The sequence below is a fragment of the Brassica rapa genome, chromosome A05 (assembly GCF_000309985.2).
Source record: "Brassica rapa cultivar Chiifu-401-42 chromosome A05, CAAS_Brap_v3.01, whole genome shotgun sequence".
NCBI classification, from domain to species: domain Eukaryota; kingdom Viridiplantae; phylum Streptophyta; class Magnoliopsida; order Brassicales; family Brassicaceae; genus Brassica; species Brassica rapa.
Genome location: NC_024799.2, coordinates 7,357,338 through 7,382,653, shown reverse-complemented (window position 1 = coordinate 7,382,653; position 25,316 = coordinate 7,357,338). Strand labels below are relative to the sequence as shown.

The following is a 25,316-nucleotide window of genomic DNA, read 5'->3' as shown; positions in this document are numbered from 1 at the left end:
TTTCAAAAATCTTAATTGCACTAATTAGTTTTTTATTGATTTAAAATTATGAAAAGAAGATAAACACAAAAAAATATGTAAAATTAATGTGTTTTATTAAAATGTGTGAAAAAACTAGAATATAGATCTTTTAGAAATATATGTAGTATATTTTATTATAGATATATTGTTTCTTTCTAACAAATAGAATAGAAATCATATATTTCATAGTAATAGTGACAGTTACATACAATTGATATGAAATGTTTGGTTTATAGTTTGATTTTTAAATCTAGTTCGAACAATATTTTTCTCATAGTTTTTTTTTTTTAAACAAGTTTCATTTCATAACTTTAGAGTTGATACATTAGGAGAGAGTTTGTTTGGCCATATATTTAGCTCTATCATTAGCTGATCTAAGAATATACTTAAACTGAATAAAGATAAACATAGAGGAAAGGAGATAAATGTCGTTAAGAATTCTTGGGATCTCTAGGTTTCTTCCCCTCGAATTTACCAGTTTTATGAGAATTTGTGAGTCGGAAAAGATACATAGAGCGGTAATCCTACGGCTGAGGGCAGAGATCATGGCAGTGCACATCACCAAAATTTACGTAATAAAGGGCGACGCCACAAAGGGAAAGGTCGCTGAATGAGAGGTTGTTGCTCCCGCATCATCGATGACCCAACCATAGCATGCGCATTTCTCTTATAGTTTTTTATGTTTTTTATCAACGATTACTATGTAATAATTATTCTCGTACATAAAAATTTAAGAAGATAATATAGTGTGAGATACCAAGTGTAAAAAGCGAGAAAGTCAAACTTAGAATCGACAACAAATCAGCAATTGCTCTAATTAAGAATAAACCAATTTTCTTATAGTCAATATAATCTATTTAAACAAACTGAGTGACATCTTGATCAAAGCATCTATCTTTGTGATAATGCCCTTAAAGACCATTGCTTGATCAGCAAAAAAATGTGTTCACGGTACGTAATGAAGGTTCTTGATCGTTTCCAAATTGTGGAGATAGCGCACTCTTTTGATCGTCATGGATTTTTGTTATCTGGCTTTTACACATGTAATACATACTTTCTTAAGATTCAATCATATGCTCTGGAATGATTTATAACTAAAATTTGATGTCATAAAGTAAAAATTCAAGTCATGTATCTGATCTCTTTCAATGATCAAGCTATGAACGTAAGAAAACAATTTAATGCAGTATGTGAGTTTAATAAAAGTCTAAACAAACACTACACATCTTTTTGCTGCACAGTGTACGCTGTAAAGTTTTGTTTCTCTCTTCCTCAGACGATTTGGTTTGTCCGAAAACAAATTCATCAAATCTTTGATAAACTGGTTTGGATCCATTGGATGGTAGGAGATATGGCAGATCATGCTATTTTTAATGCCTTTTTTTTTGAACAAACTATTTTTAATGCCTTTATACACACGTTTCCTTTACTCTATAATGTCAAACTGTTTTAAATTTATATTTTCACTTAATTAGCAAAATTTCTTTGTTATTCTCGGAAGGTAGGTGTTCTGTGTTGTAGTCGTTCAAAAAAAAAAGGTGTTCTGTGTTGTGTTTGATTACATCTACTCCACAAAGTTAAAGCTAAAAGAATTGGAGACTTAATGTTCAAAAAAAAATCGGAGACTGATTAGCAGATCAATTATATCTATCTTATTAAAATTCAAGTACAAATTAGGTTTGTTTGGAAACATAGCAATGTTTTAAAACATAGATCGTAGTTTTAAAGAAAAAAGTTTGTTTGAAAACATGAATTGCAGTTTTAAAAAGAAGGTTTGTATGGAAACATATATTGTAGTTTTAAAAAATATGTTTATTTGAAAACATGGATAGTTGTATATTAAGAAAAAAAAAGTAATGGATTTATATTTTTAAGAAAATTTGGAAGTCCATTATATTATGAGAAACTCTCTATCTGGTCCTAATTGGGTTCGGTTCAGGTCTGTTTAGATTTCGGATTTCCGGGGTCAAAGATTTCAGCCTCATTCGAATATTTCTAAATTTCAGTTCAGGTTCGCTTCGGATTTTTGCGGGTTCCGTTCGAGTTCGGATAACCCATTTAAATTACCTTATTTTAAAATTCATTATATATTTGTATACTTTAAATTTCTCAAAAACTATAAAAAATAATATATTAAATATAAATTTGAATAACATATGTCAGAATACCTAAACTTAACATATAAATTATTTTAGTTCAAATATTTGGATAGAGAATCAATAATTATTTTAAGTATTTTGGTATTTTAAGTATACTTTTAATATTTTATATATTTACTATTGATTATTTGTACATATTTTCAAGTATTTAAACCAGCTTAAAAGTATCATATATATTTTAGATGTTTTTATATATATTAAATCTAAAAATAATTAATATATATAAGTATATTAATCTATTTTGGATACATTTGCGTATCCGGAATACTTTGGTTTGTTTCGGTTCTCGAAAAACCAAAATTTTGAATAATTCGGATATTTAATCAATTTTGGTTTGGGTTTGATACTACTTTTTCGGATCGAGATCGAGATCGGTTCGGTTCTTCAGATTCGGATATTTTTCCTAGTCCTTAGATTATTGACATGAAAAAATAATATAAGCATATTTTTGAAAAATACATCCACGCGCCCGCGCGGATCAAAGTTTAGTGTATATTTATTTTAGACAAATTACTCAAAAATGATTGTTCAGTTTATTTGAGGAAAATAGATTTGCGGATCATTAATCTACTAATAAAAACAGTACTTTGTTCTATTTCATTTAGTCAATTACTAATTGCTCTCGAAAAATAAAACACAACGGTACCTTTTCTGTTATTTCCTTTTTCTTTAGGATTTGTTTTTGTGTAAATTGAAAAAAGGAAAATAAAAGAAGAAACTTGGGACCGAAGACATTCAGTTACTGATCTTATGACATATACGCGTTAGTAGCTTTATTATATTTGTCGAAACTTCACCAAAGCTATTATTACCAGCTCTCAGATTTCCCCTAAGCTCTCATCTTTCTATTGCAATGGCGGGGCCAGAGTTGTACTTCGAGAAGTTTCTGGGAAAAGGCTCTTTCGGTGTTGTGAGTCTCTACAAGTACAAAAGACGTCACGACGGCAAGACCCTTTACGCAGCCGCAAAAACCTCCGACCATAAACACGCCGAGTCTCTCTACATTGAGTTTCAGATCTTGTCTGAACTCAAAGGATGTCCGAGAATCGTCCAGTGTTACGGGACCGAAGTGCTAGAGAGACGTAACGAAGAAGGTTGCTTGGAGTACAAGATTCACATGGAATACGCACCTGGAGGAAGCTTGAAGAGTTTCTCTAACCAATTCCAAGACAAGAAGCTGCCTGATGCTTTAGTCCGAGATTTCACTCGTATGCTTCTAGAAGGCTTAGCCACCATCCACGGACGCGGGTACGTTCACTGCGATCTCAAACCAGCAAACATCCTCGTCTTCCCCAGTTATATCAACAAGAACGGTGCGTGGAGATCGTCTCACGAGTTGAAGATTTCGGATTTCGGGTTGACGAGAAGAGATGGAGACAACACCTGGTGGCAACCTCATCATCCCTTTGCCGGAACAGCGATCTACATGTCTCCCGAATCGATTTCTCACGGAGAGACAAGGAAGGGACTTGACTTGTGGTCTTTGGGATGTATTGTACTAGAGATGTACACGGGACAAAGACCGTGGTGGCATACAGACTACAAACTGAACGATCTCAAGAACTGCCACGGGCCTTTGATTCCAAGAGATCTTCCTTTTGACGCAAAACTCTTTCTGATGACATGCTTCTCTCCCGAGGCAGATGATAGAAAAGACGCGTCGACTTTGGTGAATCATATCTTCTTGCGTGGAGATGTTGTTAGTAAGATCACAGAGTCGTCTCCTATGAGTGCCAAGACTGGTAGTAACCCGAGGAATATCAGTCTGGAGTTGGAGAAACTTAGACAGAGGCTTTCGGATATGAGGTCTATTTTTGTATAGACTCGTGGAAGTGAAGAGTCAATGCGTAGGTAGCAAGACCATGTCGTTATTGTTCAGCTCAACTTTGAATTTTTTTCATTAGTAGAATTATGTAACAGTTTTTTTGGTATATCACTGAATTTCAAGGTATTGTTGTCCATGTGTTATGTACGACTTTGTATTATTAAGAAAATCAATGGAAATCACATTGACAAGTTCTATTACTGAACCTTTTTTTTTGTTCAAGTTTCTATTACTGAACTTTTTTTTTTGTTCAAGTTTCTACTACTGAACTTTATGTGAACAACTTGCAATAGTTTCTCTGCTATAATCTTGGTTAAGTAAAAACATTGAACTCTTTTAGTGATATATCATAGCTCAGGCCTTCCTTTGTCTCTGGCTCTCTGCTCTTGGTCGCACTTAGTTTAATCCTAATTTTTCAACTTAATTACAACTAACACGGAGTTAATCAATTAGCTTCTGCAGGTTCAAACATATGGCCCGGTTAATAATTGGCACATCATAAAGCTCAGTACTAGTATCTAATCACCAACAACATTAAAGGAACCACTTTGTTTTGATTAATAAGAACCCTCTATATTAGATTAGAATAAAATTTTAGTTACCTAACAAATGTATAAAAATGACAATAACATTATGCATACAGACTCATTTTCCATGCACGAGGAGTCTAAACGATTATATCTGAAAAGATGCTCTCACGTAATTGTCAATACAGCTTTTTAAGTAGTTATAAATCAGCATTGCAGTGTGTAATATGCAAATTACAATGTACATATACTAATAAAGCCAGAGAAGAGAAGATCTTGAAAGCCCAAAACCTCAGAAGAGTTTTAGTGTTCTTCCATGACATATTATAAAGCTTCAAATATCTCTAAATTGTGATGTGAAAAGCCGCAAATGATTAGTCAGATGCTTTAGAATCGTTAGAGGAAGAGGCCTCACCAGATTCGCAGTGTTCATGGTGGTGGTTGTTATCTTCATCTTCGTCGCTGTCATCCTCATCAAAGGGCTTCTGTTTGTGAAAGATGCAACACTTCTTGGAACTCTTTTTCTGCATAAACTCGTTATCAACTGTTCCGTCTTTCCATGAGACTTTCTTCTTCTTCCTGTTCAACCGAAGCACTAATCTTTCCGTAGGTTGGGACTGAGAAACAGGGGTTTCTAAGATGACAGAGGTTGTCGCTGAAGAAGAAGAAGGCCTGGTCACTGTGCTCATGGCTCAAAATATAGCTTCTAATATCTGATTTACACAGCAGACAAATAACATGAGTGGTTATACTGATATCTATGAGAAGAGTCCCAAACAGACACAAACGAAAAGCAAATTCAAATTGTTTCAGGGAACAATGAGGAGACAAGAAGCCTAAGCGAAATATTATAAACATATGTATGTCCCTTCAGAAAACTTTTAACCTTTTAAATTGGCTTCTCTCTCGAGAATCTCAGCTAAAATCAAAATATATAAATCCTATTTTCGAGATCTGAATTACTTTAAATTTCTACGACAGTTTGTCTAAGGAAGACGATAAAACACCAATCTAATTCTAGATCGACCATCATATAGCAAACCAAAAAGATTCACCTGACGGAACGATTCAGAGAAGAAGAAGTCGTCGATGTTCCAATGTCCAAGGATGATGAATAGAGAGAGGCGCTCGCTGTTGAACGAATGTCGAATGTTGATGGATCGAGAAGCTCCCCCCCAAACTTTTATTTAACCCTCATAAAATCAAATGTTTTTAAATTTGGTTGTTTGTTTTTATTAATTAATTAATTTTAAATCTTTTTAGTATTATTATGGGTTTGGTATTTAACCCAACAAGCTTGTATTGTCTGATGGGTTTTTCTAAAACAGATGAACCCCAATTGTAGGTCTTGTTACATATGATTTTTAAGCTTTTTATTGGTCTACATAGGGCTGAGACTTAGGATATTCGGATCCAGTTCAGATAAGTATATATCCAATAGATACTTAATAAATTTCGGATTGGGTATCACTGGTTTCGGATCGGTTCCGAATACCCATTTATTATGTAAATCATATAAATATTTACAAAAAAAAAATAATTTATTTTTAATATTTTTAAGGAAAACTTAATTGGAATCGTGTATATATATATATATATATATATATATATATATATATATATATATATATATCTTATTATATAAAACTTAGTTCTTCAAAGTTGCTAATTAACTGGATCGCAACACATAGCAATTATATATTTAAGATTGTGACATGTGTTAAGCTATCTCATAATTAAAAATATATATACTAAGATATTAACAAAAACAAATTTTATTAAAAATCTTATTATATATATTATTTAATAGTAATTTTCCTTTTCAAAATACTAATCAAAAGATAATGGCAAAAGATTATTTGATAATAATTTTTCTTCTAATATTGTAACATGTCTTTAAATATATAATGATTAAAATTATATATATATATAATAAGATAATAAAAACAGTTTTTGAATAACTACTTTTAAAAATTATTTAATAGTAAAAATATAATTTTCGTTTTTAAAGATAATAAAGAAATAAAATTGTAAAAGATAAATATTAACTAAAAAAAATCTAAAAAAAGAATTATAAAATCCTACAAGTACAAGATATTATTTAATAAAAATCAAAAAAGTAAAACTAAATATAAAATAAGTAATATTTTTTTAAACCTAAACAAAAGAAAATTGTAAAAGATTATATTGCTATTACATAGTCTTTTACAATTATATATTGTTAAAATTATTGGATAGTAATTTTTATCTTTTTAAATCCTAAACAAGTAAATAATTGTAAAAATCTATTTGAAAGTAATTTTTTTGTTTAAAAAAATATAAATTTCGTTTTTAAAGATAATAAAGAAAGAAAATTGTAAAAGAAAAATATAAACTAAAACAAATCTAGAAAAAAAAAGAACTAGAAATTCCTACAAGTACAAGAAATTATTTAATAAAAATCATTAAGTAAAACTAACTATAAAATAAGTAATATTTATCTTTTAAAAGCCTAAACAAAAGAAAATTTTAAAAGTATTACTATTATTTTACTATAAATAACAAACTTTCCTTTTTAAATTTCGTTTTTAAAGATAATAAAGAAAGAAAATTGTTAAAAAAAATATTAACTAAAACAAATCTATAAAAAACGAAGAAATTATTTAAACAAGAAATTATTTAATAAAAATCATTAAGTAAAACTTACTATAAAATAAGTAATATTTATTTTTTAAAAGCCTAAACAAAAGATTTTTTTAAAAGTATTACTATTATTTTACCATAAATAACAAACTTTCCTTTTATTGATAATTGTATGTTAGTAATTTATAAACCAAAATATAGCTACAAATATTTCACAAATATATTTAGGTTTTAGCTTCCACACATTATTTTCAAAAATAAAATATTATTTACGAGAAAAATATTACTTAAGTATTTTCTTTAATTTTCTTGATACAACTCAATTTTTCTTATCATCTTATTACATTTTATAAAGCTAACGCAATTGTTTTTCAATTATGATGTGTTGTCATATATAAGTATGTGTGAATATGAAAAATATGATAAATATTTGTTTGTACGTATAAGACAAAATATAAAATTTGTTAAACAGAAAATTTGATTGAAAATAAATTAACTTTATAAAAAAATTTAAACTAAAACGAATTATAGTATCCTACCAATACAAGAAAACTTTTAATGAAAAATATTAAAGAAAATAATTATAAAATAAGTAAGTTTCCTTTTTTATAAGTCTAAATAAAATAAAATTGTAAAAGAAATATTATTTTTCTTATAAATAACTAAATTTACTTTTTCATAGGTAATTTTGTGTTTAGAAAATTATAAACCAAAAAAACTTCAAATATTTGACTCGATATGATTGTTACATGTACCTATAAAAACTTATATTGTTAATGTGTCAATAAAAACTTGCCTTATGTGAAAATAAATTTTGTTTCCTAAAATCCTAAATAAAATAGATTTGTAAAATAATTTTTCCTTTTTTAATCTTCACCAAATAAGATTTTTAAAAAAATTAAGATTGTGACATGTGTTAATCTATCTCATAATTAAAAATATATATACTAAGATATTAACAAAAACAAATTTTATTAAAAAGTAATTATAAATATTATTTAATAGTAACTTTCCTTTTTTAAAATCCTAATAAAAATATAATTGCAAAACATTATTTGATAATATTGTAACATGTGTTTGTATGTATAAGACAAAATATATAAATAATTTAATAGAATTGTTTCCATTAAAAATAAAATAGTTGTATAAAAATATTAAAAAATCAAATTATCAAATAATTAGTTTCCATTTTAAAATTTAAAATAAAACAAAAATGTAAAAAATAATCTTATTTTTCTTATAATTAACTAACTTTACTTTTTAATAGTTTTGTGTTAAAAAATATAAAACAAAATTAACTTCAAATATTCACATGATATGATTGTGACATGTGTCAACTAAAAAAACTAGATTGTGAATGTGTCAATAAAAACTGTAATTATGTGAAATAACTTCATCTTTTCCTAAAATCCTAAATAAAAGATATTTCTAAAAAATAAAAAAAAATTCTAATCTTAACCATGATAGTAACAATTATGTGAAATTGTTTTTACATCCTGACGAGAGAGAATTGTAAAATTTTATTTAATAATAATTTTTCCTTAAAAAATAAATGATAAACATAATAGTAACAATTATTTAATTAACAAGAAAAATAGTAAAAATATTAATGATATTGAAAAAACGAATTTCAAAAATGGAAACTTAAAAAAAAATATTAAATGGAAATAATTATTTGATAGAAATTTTATTTTTCTAAATCCTAAACAAAATATAATCATAAAAGATTATATAATATTAATTTCCTTTTCTAATATCCTAAAAAACTGTAAAAAAAATATTTGATAGTTGTTTTTGTATTTTTATAAGAAAGTCCTAACCAAAAGAAATTTGTATCATATTTTTAAGTTCTAACCAAAAGAGAATTGTAAAATTTTATTTGATAATATTTTCAAGAGTATTTGATGACGAACATGATACTAAAAATTATTTAATTAACCAAAAAATATAAAATTGGTATTAATACGAATTGTAAAAACAGTAATTTTTAAAATTATATATTAATAACTAAAAATAAGTATTTGATAACAATGTTTTTCTGAAATTTTAAAGAAAAGATAATCGTAATTGGTTATATGATAGTAATTTTCCTTTTCTATAATCTTAAACAAAATTGTAAAGAAGTATTTAATATTATTTTGTATTTTTTATTGTAAATACAAAAGAGATTTATAAAATAGAATGTTTTTCTTTTTTTAAAAATCCTAGCAAAATAAAACTTTAAAGACTTATTTAATAAAACATTAAATTAGTACATAAAACATGTATAATGTTGTCATTCACTCGATTGGTGTATTTGACTTTCATTTCTTTTTACTTTTCATTCAATTTCTTATTTCAGGTTGTGTTCAGTTTAAACGTTTAGGTATAATATTTTCTCTAATCATATGTACAAAGTTTATAACAATTCATTTATGCACCATGATTATAAAATACAAATATTAACTTAAACTTATATGTGAAAACGAGTTTTAGTTATAAAATAATTTCACACAACACATGCATAAAACAATCATAAATCTATAATAAAATGATTTATTATTTTATAATTTTTATTAAATTAAAATATCAAACAAAACCCGTTGTAACGCAACGGGCTCATATCTTGTATATTAATAATATGTAGTTAGTACAACAAAGTTGAAGTAGCATTTTGGTATTACACATGACACTTCGCCTATCCAACTCAAGTTCAACCTTCGGAAGATGCAAATTTGCGTTTTTTAAGCATAGAATTCGATTTAGCGGTACTCAATCGGTTCCGGATAAAAACCGCAACCGACCCGATACCTATAGATAATCAACACTAATACCCATCGGATAAATCAAGAAAGACCGAAACCAAACCGAACCGATCCTTTTCGGATTGGATCCGGTTCGGATAGACGGTTCCGGTTAAAAGTCCTAGCCCTAGCCCTAGGTCTGCAGAAGCAATCAAAGACCAAACAAACAAACTGAGTCATATCTTCTTGTATAAGAATATATAACAGACAAACAACGCTCACGGATTCACTTATTGTGAATGTCCTTGTTTAATTTTCAATTCTGCCTTGCCATCCGACCACGTTGGTGTGGGCAACTACTGTCCTTGTTTTGGTCAACTAGAGTTTTACTCAGAATTAGATAAGCATAGAAAACACTTGTATCGATTGATTATATACACTTCTACGAGATCCTTCCATTTCGTCCAATAAGCAATGGTTAATGGAGTTGACGCTAATGTCCTATGATAATAACCATCTTTCCAATTATTAGGTCGTACACAAATCTAACCACCTCTTTCACCTGCAATTTAGTTTCATGGATTGGTTATTGAGATTAACATGGGCGTTATTAAATGGGCAGATGAATTCGCTTAATTGGTGAAATTTCAAATTTGAGGTTTAAAGATGTTTTTTCCGAAAAAATAACTTTATAAATTTTATATTTTAAATATACGAATCTTATCTTCCTTTAAATTAAAAATGTTATTTATTTTTATATTATTTTCTCTATTTAGAAAAATTATATTATTGAAGTAACTTGTAATTATAAAGGAGACTAATTATATTCAAATAAGTCCCACACTAATCGATGACACATTGACACCTGCAAACAGAATTATCTCTGTAAAGATAGACAATCAACACGTACCGCCGTATTAGTTCTTGATTTATTTATGTTTTGTTTCTTGTGCTGATCTCCACAATCCTTTTCTGATTATATTTAATCTTTCACTAAACCAACATTAAGTGATAAACCCACTATCAGTTGTTCATTATTTTTGAATAATTTACCTTTTGTACTTAATCAATTATTTCGGAATAATTTTCTTGATAATCATGATTCATGATTGTTATGTGGGCTGGATCATCATGGGTCTATTTTCCTATCCTGTAAAGTTTAATCAAAACTGAGAGCATAGCAAATGTAGAATATCTAGTTAGAATAATTTCATAGACCAATACTATCAACCTTTGTTTTTATGCAGGTTAGAAAACCCTATATATATATGTGTTGGTATGTCAATTCTTTATATATGAAAGTAACTATATATTTAAGTTATGCATAGTATTCACTTCCTTGTTCATTAACTTGAATCATTCGCTTTCAATTGACACAGAAAATAAACTAAACAAACATCAAAAGTAACCTTTAAATCAATGATTAAGTACATGATGAATAGAGAAACAATAATTAACAGCATAAGTATAGTAATCAAAACAAAAAGCAAAATGGGTTTCGTTCATGTTTACTCATTGTTTTGTCCTATACGTCAACCAAATCTCTCAGTCAATCGGATCTCAATATTAATATGGTTCTCTCAAATATTTTCTAAAATTCTCATCCTCAAAAGATTAAACACAATAACATTTTATATCGAGTTATACTGAAAAAGATATATTTTACAATGTATATAAACTTGAGGGAGAAAAAATAAAGCTGCACTTTTGTACGCCATTAGAGGGACACAATGTAAACTAACAAACTGAGTTACTATATACATTTTGCACAAACACAAAAAAAAAAAATTTATATATAACAAATCCCACATTGTTCCTTTTTCTCTTACCCTCTGCATAAACACTGTCACGCACTATATATAATCCTCATTAGTAGTATTAATCTTCCTCCAAGATAGTATTTGTTTAACTATAGATTAGTAACTACATTTTGAGAATGGGAGGTTTAGGTTCACCATGTGGAGGCTGCAAGTTCTTGCGTAGGAAATGTGTAGAAGGTTGTGTATTTGCACCATACTTTTGCTACGAAGAAGGGTCCGCTAATTTTGGAGCCATTCACAAAGTCTTTGGAGCCAGCAACTTCTCTAAGCTCATCTCTAATCTCCCTGTTCATGACCGTTGTGAAGCCGTACGAACCATCTCTTACGAGGCTCAGTCTCGTCTCCATGATCCTATTTACGGCTGCGTCTCCCAAATCTTCTCCCTCCAGCAACAGGTTCTTGTTCATCTTTTTATTTTGGTTATGTTAGCTTAATTATGTCTGATAAACGAGTTTTTGTTTTCATATTAAACCAGTTCTCTTTTTCATCATGTCTAGTGTGCTTACAAGTTGCTTGGCTTGCTTGTGTGTGTTAAGGTTGTTAGTCTACAAGCACAAGTGGTACTCCTTAGAGAACAAGCTTCTAGAAAGTTCCCTCAAGAGGATTGCATGGAACAAGGGAAGGTTGTAGCTCAAGATATGCCTCAAGATCTTCACAACTGGTTTCACCAAGTAGTCTCAGACTCCAACCTTAACCAGATGAGTGATGTTGCATCAACGACCATGGACCGCAACGAGTCATTTTGCAGCTCAAGTGAATCTCTTTACTACCCGGAAGTCATGTTTCCATGGTCTGTTTGAGTACAAGTGACTAGTTTGCGTGAGAATGGAACTTATATTCTTCTAGAAACTTTGCTCCTATCGACCTTTTGATTCTTTGCATCTCAAAAATCAAATCCACCAACCATTTTTCTCTTTGGATTTAACTGTTTCTTCAACGATCCTTCATAGAAACAACATTAGTTTTAAACAAGTGACCCAAAAGAGTAGCGTTTACTGAGCAAGATCATAACAAAGTGAAATGGCTGTTTTCCAACCAGACAACTACAAAGCCAGAGAGACAATCCGATCTAGTTACAAAATTTTGTCTTCATGTTGGTTTTTGATGTCCTAAAAGACATTACAAAAGGTCGTCTTCCTGTTTGTTACGAAATCATCTCTTGTGCTTGAACCGTACTTTCAACAAGAACTGCAACTTCACCTGTCCAATAACAAATCAATCTTCGTCAGCCATGTACATACCATAAAGCATTTAAGAACAGTATATGTTGCAAAAAAAAAGGAGTTCACAAGTGTTAATTTGGTGGATGGTTTCTTCTCATTCCAAACTACTCGATTCAAACAGCAAGAATAACCACGAAAAGTATAGGAAGATTATTGGGAAACAGAAATTACCTGGGCTGTATTGTAGACGATATACTCGTTGTACATAAGCTCAGAAGCCTTGGCCTTAGATGGAACAGGTTTTCCACAAGGAACTGTCACATCATCTCTCCACTTGGCAAACTCTGAATCCTGAGGCACTTTCTTGCCAAGCCCTTTGGTCGAGTGTTTCCCCCTCGGTGGTTTATCCATGTACTAAAGAATCGTAGGTCATATAAGAAGGTAAGAATACTATAAGTTATACGCTATAGCCTCAAGATAAGAACCAAACGGAAAGTAGCATAACTTTAAAAAAGTTGCAATTTAGGCTCACCTTGGCTTTTGTTAGCTCATGTATTTCTCCCAATGCAACTTCGCTCAGAAGCATTAGACCCACCGGGTTTTCCTTAGAAGTGAAGCAGTACTGAGCACTTTTACTGACAAGGTCAGCAAAGTAAATCCCCTTGCCAAACTGAAACACGAGATTTGAAGGAATTTAAGATTCTCTATCAAAGTTAACTATACATTGCAAAGAGCCCTCCGTAGACAAGCAAAGGTAATGAGAGAGTACTAACCATGTAGCCAGTAGCAGGAGCTTCTGGAGGCGCAATTCTCAGTCCTTGGTTCAAAATTCCAACAAAATTCGTTAACCGAGAACCTGAAAGCAGAGAGTTATTTTGGTTAAGCCAAGGGATTTGATTAACGAAACTTAGATATCGAATCAACCAAAAATACTGAATCTGCTTCAACAATCGTCTAACTGTGGCTAGGAGCAGTTGACTTACCATGCCATAGGAGCATCTTATTGCCAAGTTTTTCCCTGTGCGGAGCATATTTATCAAACTCTCCTTCTCTTTCGAGGGCAAAAACTTCCTCCAGTTCAAGGCTCCACTCCTGACCAATCCAAAAAAGCAGAAGTTGAACTAGAAGAATTATGATATGACTATTAAACCATGATAAGGAAACATAATGAACTCACCGTATGTGTTGGGGCATGAGTTGTGTTGAGATACTTCTCAATCAACCGATAGTCCTCACTATCATGAGAAAGTGGTGAAATATCGCAATGCAATTTCTTATATTTATCATCCAGAGATTCAGTGCTATCAGTATCAAAGCCAACTAATCTTGACGCTATTTCGATGTCCTGCAGCGCCTCGAGCATTTTCACCTGCGACACACACATGCAATATTCTTTTAATGCAGAAAAAGGCAGAATGATAAAATAACAACATTATGGTTAATGTGTTCTACGGCAAGTACCTTTGACTTAAAGTCATCTTCATCTCGGATAATATGAGGATGAACTGAAGGGATCATCGTAAAAAATCTATTGCTAGCATCAACAAGCAAGTTTTCTTTGACAGAAGGTTGGGGGTCGCTTTCAGTCAACAGCTTCTGTATCTCTGTCAATGCCTCAAAACCTGCAGAATAACAAACAAGAAAGAAGCACAGCTTAAACGTAAGAACTAATATTTATATTAGAAACAAAAGTAAAACTAGACAAGTAGGAGTTACCCTTCTGTATATTATGTTTGCTGAGTTTCCCAAGTGGCATCTCCGACATGTTTATCTCGAACTCCATCATAGCAGTTCTGTAAGAAGAAATGACTTTAGTACTTCAAACTGTTAACAGAGAGAGGAAGATAATGGTGATAAAGTTTCTGACCTGTATGTTTCCACATCAAAAAGGATCTTCATCAATTCTACTAATGGAGGAGCAAGATTGCTAATGGTCTGAACTGATTCTTTCTTTGCTACTTGCTTGTTTACTCCATAATCCTGAAACAACAGATACAGAATAAAGACTTAAGGAAATAAAAGAGTACAAAGATCCAAAAGATACGGATGCTTAAGAGAACTCACAATGTCCAACGGTAGAAATTTCCCTGGCTGCTTCTGGAAATTCGTTTTTTGTTCCCAAGATTCCCATGTGTTTGCAGTCTTTTCAAGAAATAGACGTTTGAATTCGTGAACTGCATCAGACTTTTCCATCTCCTCCAGTTTGTTACCTCCAATCTTTTCATTTCCAACGCGGCCCCATTTACGAAACACGTAGCAATCTGAACCTTTATCTTCTTGGATTATCTGGAGTATGTAATAACTATTGATACCGGTAGAAAGATCAGACATGCTCAGAGTTGTGTTATAGATACTGTTCCCATCTTCAAGGATGTGGCAGTGCTCTTGGAGGCCAGAGGCTTCATGCACAGCACTTCGCCCTTTTACTTTAACAGTGACCATGCCCTCACCAGCGTCTTCAATTTTGTACTTGTCAAATGGAAGCTTCCTCTGCTTTGTAAAACAGTCAACCAAATAATCCTCTCTAACGACTGCGACCTTCATCCTCCTATCAACACCAACATTTTAGAGTGAGAACAAAAAAAAACTATGATGAGTTAAAAAAAGGCTCCATCCTACCTTGCTTTTCTCATTTCAGCATCTTCCATATCTGTCTGGCCACAGACAACCAAACAGCTTGTACCTGCAAATTTGTGAAAACAATATATTCTAAAGCTCAAAACAGGTTCACAATAGTCTAAACTAAACCGTAGGTGTAATGTGTACCTTTTTTAACTTTAGCATGAAACTCTGCACCGGCTTCCTCAATTTTCTTCTTCCATGCTTGCTGCAAAATGAATCTATCAGGCAATGGAGTGCAAAATTTAATCTGGAAATACAATATTTGAAGGAGGGAGGGCCATACGCGTTCCTTAGAGGATCCGGCAATTGAAACTCTAAGATCCTCCAGCTTTTCACTCCTTGAGGAGTCAGCTGCAGCTTTAGAACCTTGACCCTGGGATGTTCCCGCGGGCGATATAGGGTTCAAAATACGTTTTGGCTTCACACTCTTTTGCGACTTATTCCACTGCACAAAATCATAAGAAAATATAAACTCAATGCCAATTCCACCAAATCTAACCTAATCCGTACTAATATCTACTCTACAAAGCAACTTGTTTACCTTCACAAGGAACTGATTTTCTGTTTCCTCGGGGATTTTCCACTTCCCTTTGATGCGGTCTGGATCAGAACTGGCATGGGAACATTTGCTCCATTCCGATATGTAACCATTGCATCGGTAAATTCCTCCAGAAAAAGAAACATGACCAGAGCAAACAGGGCAGAGAGCGAGTGGACCAAACATCATGCCATCAGCACTAAAAATAAATAAGAAGATAGAAAGGTCAAGGAATTTGATTGTGCATCGAATTCTCTAATCCCATACAATAAAAGAAATAAAACAGCTTAGCAATGCAACTTACCACTTATCCCGCAGATCAAGTTCTGATCCTCTTGTACTTTGTTCATTTATTTCAAGCATCTCCCGCAACTCAGCTGTTGTCACATGTTTTTTCAGGTCATCCTTCAGGTTCCACAGTTCCTTACTTTGTGCCTCCATTTCCTTGTCTTTGCTACAAGGTTGTAAAGCACCGCTTGCAGACATAGTCTTAGCTTGTTTCGACTTCTCGTTGTCATCAGAATCATTTCTCCTTTTTGTGCCTGCTTTTGAATTTGTTGTGCCAAAAGAAATTAACAGAAACACATCAGGCAACAGTACTGTAAGAAAGAACTCAATTCATTACAGAACACCTTAAGACTCTTACCAGTTTTGGCTGCTGGCTGATCTTTCTTCACCAAGGGAAGAAGAGCTTCTTGATCTGAGTCTGGTATGCTTCCCCACCCAGACAAACTTTTCAGTTCAGTAGAGGGAGACGTTCCAAGGAAACATCTTGCGTGGTGCCACATCAAACCCTTGTTACCCGGGCCTTCAGGCTTAGAGAATATACGTACCTGGAAAAAGAAACATCACAATAAGTTCATATAAAATGCTACAACCAGTGAGATCGTATGAAAGATGAAGTAGAACAACACCATACCTCTCCTTTCAAGATTTTCTCGCTGCACTTTCTGCACCCAGCACGAGAAGTTTGTGAAACTTCAATCCCATATTCTAGCTTGGCATTGCCACCGCTACTGGCCGTGCTCGTTCCCGTGCTAGTGCTATTCCCTGCTCCAGATTCGACATATTGTCTAATCTTTTGCTGATCTTCCCAACGAAGAGATTCTAAGCCTTCAACATCATCAGCTCTAGCAAAACCAAGAGATAAAAAAAAAAAAAGGGTTGATAGCTGAACGGTTTTAATATCTCAACAAAGTAGCATAGGTTTTACATACGATTTAATCTGCTTGGTTTTCTTGAGTATACAAGAAGCATGGTGCCACATCTGCGTGAGAACAATTAAAGTACACAGAGGATACGTTAGCTTGACTGGAGTTAAAGCAAATGGGGAAGTTAAGCAGAGCAGGAAGAAGGAACTAAAACTATGACAGGACAGACTTCTTAGACAAGAGAGCTGATTGGCAGCATAAGAAGAATCAAAAGTATACTTTAAGGCTCAACATATGTCAATGTAGAAAAGCACGAATCTTTTGCAGTCATCTCAAGTAACACATAAACTCAAAAGGCATACAAAAGAGGAGCTTTTTACAAATGTAGTTTGAGAAAGTAAACAAAGCTTGACATGCAAATGTAGACTCAGAGATAACACATACGCACGAAATTAGCAATGTATAGAATAAAAAAACCCAACTTTGCCTCACAAAAACCCTAAAAGAAGTAACTTTATCATTTGATAAAACAGAGAGAAGAAACTTCAAACTAACAGGCAAAAGAGTAAAGTAGAGAAAAGAGAAAGAGGGGATCGTACGGGCATGACGCCATCGAATTGAGTAGCTTGAACAAGCTTTCCAAGGCGAAAGGTCTCCTTGTTGATGGGGGACTTGCAAGACTTGCAGGAAGACCTCGAGGACTTTGCATACTCAGCCCTCCACGGCTTATCTGGGCTCGCCATTTCTCTTTCTCTCTCAGGTAACACAGTGTGAGGAGGACTATTTGTACATACGCCTCTCGCGCGAAGAAGAAGAAGAAGAAGACGACGAGGATGGCTTCTTGGTGACGCTCTTGTTGTGCAGATTGTGTGTTTTCTACTGTTTTCCCCTTTTTTTTCACCGGCGAGGCTTTTAACCCTAAAAGGCTAAAAAGCTGTGTTTTTTACACCGTATCTTCAGTGGATCATGCTTTCTATAATTACGCAATATTTTATCCTTTTTATTAAATTCGATTTGATTTATTTCGACTTTAGTATATTCTTTCTTTAGAGAAAAAGACTAGTATAGCACCAAAGCAAGTTTTTGTTCTCAAAGTAGCACTCAAGACTCAAAGTCACAAAAATAGGTTTCATTAAAGAAGTAAATATACACTTATACCCCTTGGGTTAATTAATCCAAACCTTAGAGTTTAGAGTTCAGGGCTGGGGTTTTAGAATTAGGGTTTAAAATTTTATAAAAAATAAATACTAAAAAAAAATAAAAATTTTAAAAACAGTTTCAAAAAGTATTTTTAAATTATAAAAAGAAAATTTGAAAAAAAGATAAAAAAAAATTTCGAAAAAAAATTTCAAAAAAAAAATTCAAAAATTTCGAATCTGAAAAATATAATCTGAAACTATAAAAAAAATTTCTTTTTTTTCATTTTTTTATTTTTATTTTATTTATTTTTATTTATTTTTGTTTGTTTATTTAATTTTAAACCAAGGGTGTTAGGAATATTTTACCCTTTAATGAATGTCATTTTTGTGACTTTCTCCTTCTAGTGCTATTTTTGTGACATAAACTTCAAAATGTGCTATTATTGACAATTGTCCTATTCTTTATCCCATCCGTTTTCCTATAATTTCTCTCCAATTTACAGAACCTTTTGTTTTATATATACGAATCTAAAATAGTTGATCCTAAAGAAAATTGAAGTTTCTTTATAATAAGAATAAATTTTACTACGTACTGGAAAAAATAAAGTATACGATGACAATGTAATTGGAAAATGATGTATCAGTAGGTTTTGAATAAATTGGATTAGTGTTTGTAACTTACTTTCCTCAGGTAATTCAAAGATTTTCTTCCACGCCCTACTACCATTTATCCTGTAGTCAGCTCTTTTTACCAAAGACCAAATCAACAAATAACTGTTTAGTTTACTTACCGGATATGATATGTATTGTGTTGTATAAGGCATGTGCACAATGTGGGATTACAAAAATATTTATGGTAAAGAAAGAAGCATACGTTTTAAAATTACTTCTACGTGGGTAACATATAAATATCAAAGGCTTCCTTCCCATGCGGCAATGCTTCTGTGTCAAGTTTTGACTCTGTCCAAGCTAATAAACCTTTTGTTAAATATGGTAGTGACCAATGTCCCAGTTGGGTTTGATTCTTCTTCCTCTCTAGTGTTGCTTTAGATTTATATTTTTTTCATTCCGCTACTTATGTTCTATGTAACTTCTGTTATAAAGAAAATTTGGTATAAAATTTAACATTTACATCAAAAAAACATATAAATATCATCCACGTTTAAATTACTAAAGACTTATTATATTAACATTATTGAATCCTATTGAACCGATTGTTCAGCCGATAAAAAAACATAACATACATAGTTTTGACCCGGTTACGCTACCAGCCTGTTATTCGAGTTACGACATATGACTAAGGCAATTACGCAAAATATCAATTTCCCTACCATTACATTTACGGTAAAAATTGATGGCACTAGAAAATTACGGTAAAATCAAACCGGTATTCTACTAACCAGCTTAAACCGAATCATAACATCGCGTCTGTATTTGGCGCTCTATTTCCTCCTCAGTCCACGGTTCGGTAAGGTTTCAGTGGCGTTCTTCAAGGTTTGCTATCTCTTACCTCTTAACCGTTCGAGTCTAGTGCTTCATGGCCAGTCAAGATACATGTTATGGGGAGATTATCAAAATCTAGCAACTCCAGCGATGTCACAAGGAGTCCGGCATCCGAGGCAACGAGGTAAACCCCACCTCTTTGTGGTCAACATCAACGGTAGAGAACGGGGATTGATTTTCTGAGGATTCCAGAGCAGATTAGCGGATGGCGTCGGTTAAGTGGGCGAGCGAAGCTATTCTTGTAATGGTTGATTTAGAGAAATTTTGGTTGAACCAAACTTGTATCAAACACTGAATTCCAGTTTAACCGGTTGATGAATAATAGTATATATTTCAAAAAAAAAAAAAAAAAAAAAAAAAAAAAAAAAAAAACATCGCGTCTGTATTTTTCCTTTCGAACTTTCAGTAAGAGCCAAAGAAAAACAACCTGGTTGTTCAAGACAGAAACCGTGTCATGTGTTAACTTGTTTGATCCGTTTCAATATTTTTATTTTCTCGGTTCAATGTAGAAAACCAGTTCTCCCCAAATAAAAGTCAAAAAATACTAGACCATAAAAAACGAAACCACCTTATATATATCAACTCATATTCATATTCTACATGCCACTCATACTCAAAGCGATACAAATCGTAAAAAGACCTTAACAAGTCGACTTTCTTTCCCTTCCTAGTTCTAGAGAACTAAGTGATGATGATGAAGAAACAAGTTATACTTGGAGTGATTTTGATTGCACTTTTCTTGATTTCCATGCACGCCAAACAAGTAGGAGCCACAAGACTGTTACGAACCCCCAACGATAGTGAGATCCGGTTCGTCGTCTTCCAGTCGTTGCAGATGGGTTCGGTTCCTGAATCCGATAGGAACGGTTGCTCACATCTCCCTAACGACTCGGGCAAGTGCCACGGATGAGCGCACGCACGTGAGTTTTGATCCCCATACTCAACTCTTATTCAGGCTACATATGTGTTTTCAAAAAACAAAATTCAGGCTACATATTGAATTTGTCTTTTATATTTTGCTGTTGTTGTATTTATTTATATATATACTACTAGAACTAGTTTGCTTAACTGTTCATGTAACATATCATGTATCAAATCAAATACGTGTTTCATCATGTTATAGAATTTCCGAATTTAGAAACTATTTGAAAATTAAGGAAACAAATTCCTTGATTACTACAAATTATTGATTATGTCTAACAAACCGGATTCTACCATAAAACTCAGTAAACGCTTTCGGCTATTTACTGGTTATCATTTATGCTTAGTTTCAAGTTTCAACTCAATTAATCAGTTTGAGGATTGTAAACATAACCGGTTCAGATTGGTTCGCATATTATTCGCATCCGATTCAAAGAATCAAATTAGAAACTAAACTGGTTCAGGTTGTATAAGCCAGTTCAGATTGGTTTGCGTATTACCCGCATTTGGTACAATACAAAGAACCGAATTAGAAACCAAACTGGTTTAGGCTGTATAAGCCGTTTCAGATTGGTTTGCATATTATTCGCAGTTGGTATAATACAAAGAACCGAATTAGAAACTAAACCGGTTCAGGCTGCATAAGCCGGTTCAAATAGGTTCATTATTCGATCCGGTACAAAGAATCGAATTTAAAACCGAACCGGTTCAGGTTGTATTAGCCGGTTCATATCGGTTCGACACGTTTGTGGTTCTTCCTTGGCGAAACAGATCCTTAAACGCTTAAACCCTCGATGGTTTCGATTGAACACTTCCCCGAGATTTGGGAGTGTCCATAAACCCACACACACTCTCTCTCTCGCTGGTCGAGCTAAAGGCAAGAGGAGGAAGAAGCAGAGAAATGGTGAACAAACCATGGAAGATAATCCCAAGACCACTCCTCGAAACCGTCCTCAACAACCACGTCCAACGCCACCGTGTTCCTCAGCCGCTCATCCTCCACGGTCCCCGCGGCGTCGGCAAAACCACTCTAATCCTCAACCGTAAATCTAACTCCTTTCTCAATCCCTAACTTTACCCAATTTCAATTTCTTCATAAAGATCACAACTTTGATTGGTTTTCGATCTCTTAGGTCTCCTCGGAGACTGGAACAAAGGCCCCCACATCGCCGGCTATGTAGATTTCGCACAATCGATCAGAGAGCACCACCCGGATCACCAGCAATCATACCCATGGACGTCGTGGACCAGCGTTGACCCACCATTGCTGTCCAATTGCAAAACCCACCTCGAGAATTGCCTCGAATCCATGACCCACAAAGCCATAAAGCTCGGGACTTTAAGCTCGCAGCAGATATTCACCACCATGAACAAATGGCACGGTCTTAACACTGCCCTCCGCCGTGTTCTCCAGGGCTGTAAAGTCGCCGTCCCGGAGAAAGCCTCCGTTTCGTTTCTGTGGGAACGGGCGGTGTGCGCGCTATCTGTTCGACGAAATGCCGATGAGATTGATTTGTTGGTTGGGTTGGATGAGGAAGGTGGTGGTGGCTTGTCTGTAGAAGAGGCTAGTTACTATAGAGAGACGGCCTTTGCGTTGAGATTGGCTAAAGAGGTTATAAAGATGCAGCAGGGTTGGAGGGGCAATGCCATTGCGCATATGAATAGAACTAATGGGTTTTCGAAAACGTTGGCGAATTCGTGTACTGATTGGCCTTTGCTAATGATAGAGCTGTTGTCACAAGCTGCAGAGATTGGTTTCTTCCAGGTAATGGGATTGATAAGTACCATTGTATCTTTGATATTATGAGTAAACTAAACAGTGGATGCATTGTTTGGAAACATGTTGCCAGCTAGAGTTCCCTTCTGCACTCTGATATGCTGGCTTGGTTTTGTTTTTTTGCTTCACATGGCAGCCTAAGCTAGTCTTAAACAACATTGAAATCTTGAAGAGTGCCGTTCAGACTGATGATTCAACAGTCTCAGCTTCAATGTACCATGACAATCTTATATGGAGAATAATAGCGTTAGGTGCGAATGATCGCTGTCTACCTGTCCTGTTCGTGACTTCAGATAGGTTGGTTCTATTTTATTTGTTGCCTTTTTGGGTTTTATAGTTACATGCTGTTACTATCCGATGATTGCTTGGTCTCGTAAGCAGTAGATGAGAAACTGGTTTCAGACATATATACTTTGTAGCGTGTCATTTAGTTATGGATATTCTTAATAGTAATTTTCCATTATGAACTTGACTCTTAGCTATGTTTTTCATGTGAAACTTCATTTCCATTCTCTAATGTCTAATAATTGGAATTATGACAGCTACTACTCATATCAAGCCTTTGTTGACTTCGGGTTTCCAGACATTTTCATCTCTCGTGAGGTATATAAGCTACACTGCGGATTATGTATGCATCTGTCACTTTGGTATATGATGTAGATTTTTCCAGTCTCTCCCTTAATTTTCAATATAAAACATCTGATTTGAGAGATTATGTTAACCTGGAAGTTCAAGCTTCTATCTTTTTCGCATTCAACCCCTCTTACATTGCATTTTGGATCTGTATATTTGTAGACATTTGGATGGACTCCTCAAGAAGCCAAATTACACATGGTCCCTGATTACTTCAGTGCTTCGGAGGTGAGAAAAGTGTCGTAGGTTGTTTAGTGAACCCATTAAACTGAAAATCAGTGTGGCATCCTCCTAATATCTAACAATATAAAACCAGAAAGGCTAAATAATCTTTTAATAAAATTTTATTGTTTATTTCACTTTAAGTACTGTTGTATATAAGACTAGAGTTCTAATGTAATATTGGGATTATAGTGGACTATCATTGCTGATGTTCTTGGAGCCAATTCTCGGCATCTATTTGAGCTCTATGCGCTTAAACAAAGTAATCATTACCAAAGGTAGTGGTTCCCTCTTCTTTCGCGTTCTCTCTCATTCTATCTTTTTTTGTTGCCTTTTGCGGGTTTTATCATCTTCACAAACTAAAAAAAAAAAATGAAAAGAAGTTTCCTTATTCAGGCAACTAAGTAATTTGCACGGTTTGTGTCGTTTCTTCAGTTTGATGGGGAACAAAGCAGGCACATTTGAAGATATTGTGGATGCATACTTGGCATATTTACAAGTAAGCTCGCTTTAAACTGATTACTTGCAGCTGCTCTCAAAGACAGCCTTGTACACAGGTAAGTTATGTTTAATTTGTTACATTGTTTCTTTCTTGTATAGGTTGTTGTGGTTAATCCTGCAATGGAAAAAGCTTTGCTGCGGCTTCAACGGTATGCCGCTGATGTACGAAAGGGAAGCATTCCAGATGAAAAATTACGCTTTGGTGCTGCATGGAGGCATCCTCCAAGTAGTGAGGATCCTACTCTCTGCTCCGAGTGGGCTAAAATTCAGCTGATGGACTTTGTTCAGGCTCTTGTCAATACAGAATTAGCGGTACCTACTCTTCTAGAATCTTAATGAAAATGAAGTCAAAATTTGTTAAAATATGTTACCTCATTTCAGAATCAAATTAATAATTACAAGCATCAATGGTTCTACAGGTAAATTATTTGGGTGACTACAGCCTTGAGATCTTTGAAGACCCTTCTGCTATGGCATTGGTTGAGGTAAAAGTTCTATCTTCTCTTGATCTCATTGATCCGTAGACATCAGTTTGAAGAGCGATTTTACTAAGAAGGGCTGGTTCTGTTCCAGGTTGGGATACTATATACTCAGCGAGATCCGTCTTTCTTCCGTCCTATATCCCAAGGCATTAAAAGATGCCTCGTTAGATGGTGATCAAACTTTTTCTCTTCTCCCTTGGACCTGCTCCTTTAAATCTCTGTTGGTTGTTTTTTTCAATCCTTAAACAGCTGCGTGATTTGCATTACAGGCTCATCCAAGAGCGAATGAAGATGAGTTATTGGAGCTCAACCAAATATTGGTGGCAGAGAATTATCCGGGGTCGTTATTACAAGCATTTGATGCTTGGCTACAGAACATAGGCAGTTTCACACAGGTAAACACGCCGTACATGTTCTGTTTCTACCTCTGTTTCTGATTCAAGTTCGTTGCGGTAGCACCTATGCATACTCAACGTACAATGTTTATGATAGTGTTACTTGCAAAGCTAATTATCTGATGTTTCGCTCTCCACTGCAGGTTTTGTTGTCACATGAACGTTGATGAAAATTGTGGGTATCTTGTCCCAGCAAAAACAGATAGGATTCATATTTTACCGTTAGGCAGGAAACATAAAGCCATAAAGGTGCCATATTTTTGTTGCCAGTCAAGTCAAGGCCTGACTTTTAGTAACGTCGTCATCAAAAAAGGATGTCGGAGGGAGAAACCTCCGGCGACTAACGGTGTAAGTGGGAATACACTGCCATGAGAACAGTTTTTTTTTCTTCAGACGCTGTATATAAAGCGCATGTTTCTGTGTTTTGTGATTTCTTTTGGCGGTAAAAGTCAAATATTTGAATTATTTACTGTATTGTCTACCTACCTTTTCAAACCGAAAGTCCAATAAAGTTTCTATTTTTACAATGAAAATCTTTTGATTATTAGTTTAGATTTGTTTCTGCAAATGTT

The 25,316-nt window shown here is 33.6% G+C and overlaps 5 protein-coding genes across 6 annotated transcripts; 3 read left to right on the top strand and 2 right to left on the bottom strand.

Moving 5' to 3' along the window:
- The first annotated feature begins 101 nt into the window (after nucleotides 1-101).
- On the top strand, nucleotides 102-4,371 carry LOC103867893 (mitogen-activated protein kinase kinase kinase 18-like). Its single transcript, XM_033291068.1, has one exon. It carries the CDS (start codon nucleotides 3,034-3,036, stop codon nucleotides 4,000-4,002), a length of 969 nt encoding a protein of 322 aa, XP_033146959.1. The 5' UTR covers nucleotides 102-3,033; the 3' UTR covers nucleotides 4,003-4,371.
- Nucleotides 4,372-4,668: 297 nt separating this feature from the next.
- Nucleotides 4,669-5,756, bottom strand: LOC103867892 (protein phosphatase 1 regulatory subunit INH3). The gene is made up of 2 exons (XM_009145980.3): nucleotides 5,588-5,756; nucleotides 4,669-5,245 (listed from the first exon to the last, which is right to left on the bottom strand). The coding sequence occupies exon 2, from the start codon at nucleotides 5,219-5,221 to the stop codon at nucleotides 4,907-4,909; it is 315 nt and encodes a 104-aa protein (XP_009144228.1). The 5' UTR covers nucleotides 5,222-5,245; nucleotides 5,588-5,756; the 3' UTR covers nucleotides 4,669-4,906.
- A 3,125-nt stretch (nucleotides 5,757-8,881) lies between these two features.
- LOC103867891 (LOB domain-containing protein 14) lies at nucleotides 8,882-12,740 on the top strand. Its single transcript, XM_009145979.2, has 2 exons — nucleotides 8,882-12,092; nucleotides 12,234-12,740. Exons 1-2 carry the CDS (start codon nucleotides 11,814-11,816, stop codon nucleotides 12,495-12,497), a joined length of 543 nt encoding a protein of 180 aa, XP_009144227.1. The 5' UTR covers nucleotides 8,882-11,813; the 3' UTR covers nucleotides 12,498-12,740.
- On the bottom strand, nucleotides 12,641-18,164 carry LOC103867889 (poly [ADP-ribose] polymerase 1). Of its 2 annotated transcripts, none has more exons than XM_009145978.3 (19): nucleotides 17,771-18,164; nucleotides 17,238-17,287; nucleotides 16,940-17,150; nucleotides 16,667-16,853; nucleotides 16,325-16,562; nucleotides 16,024-16,219; nucleotides 15,766-15,927; nucleotides 15,627-15,687; nucleotides 15,480-15,543; nucleotides 14,925-15,408; nucleotides 14,728-14,840; nucleotides 14,577-14,653; nucleotides 14,322-14,482; nucleotides 14,038-14,229; nucleotides 13,844-13,952; nucleotides 13,634-13,716; nucleotides 13,393-13,530; nucleotides 13,092-13,274; nucleotides 12,641-12,897 (listed from the first exon to the last, which is right to left on the bottom strand). In XM_009145978.3, the coding sequence occupies exons 1-19, from the start codon at nucleotides 17,912-17,914 to the stop codon at nucleotides 12,850-12,852; spliced, it is 2,901 nt and encodes a 966-aa protein (XP_009144226.1). In that variant the 5' UTR covers nucleotides 17,915-18,164; the 3' UTR covers nucleotides 12,641-12,849. The 2 variants fall into 2 exon arrangements, with proteins under 2 accessions (XP_009144226.1, XP_009144225.1); XM_009145977.3 differs by having other exon boundaries at nucleotides 16,325-16,565; nucleotides 17,771-18,162.
- Nucleotides 18,165-19,755: 1,591 nt separating this feature from the next.
- LOC103867887 lies at nucleotides 19,756-25,271 on the top strand. Its single transcript, XM_009145974.3, has 12 exons — nucleotides 19,756-21,777; nucleotides 21,868-22,499; nucleotides 22,648-22,808; nucleotides 23,054-23,114; nucleotides 23,307-23,372; nucleotides 23,559-23,644; nucleotides 23,802-23,865; nucleotides 23,967-24,179; nucleotides 24,287-24,352; nucleotides 24,441-24,520; nucleotides 24,619-24,744; nucleotides 24,888-25,271. The coding sequence occupies exons 1-11, from the start codon at nucleotides 21,636-21,638 to the stop codon at nucleotides 24,728-24,730; spliced, it is 1,683 nt and encodes a 560-aa protein (XP_009144222.2). The 5' UTR covers nucleotides 19,756-21,635; the 3' UTR covers nucleotides 24,731-24,744; nucleotides 24,888-25,271.
- Nucleotides 25,272-25,316: the final 45 nt, after the last annotated feature.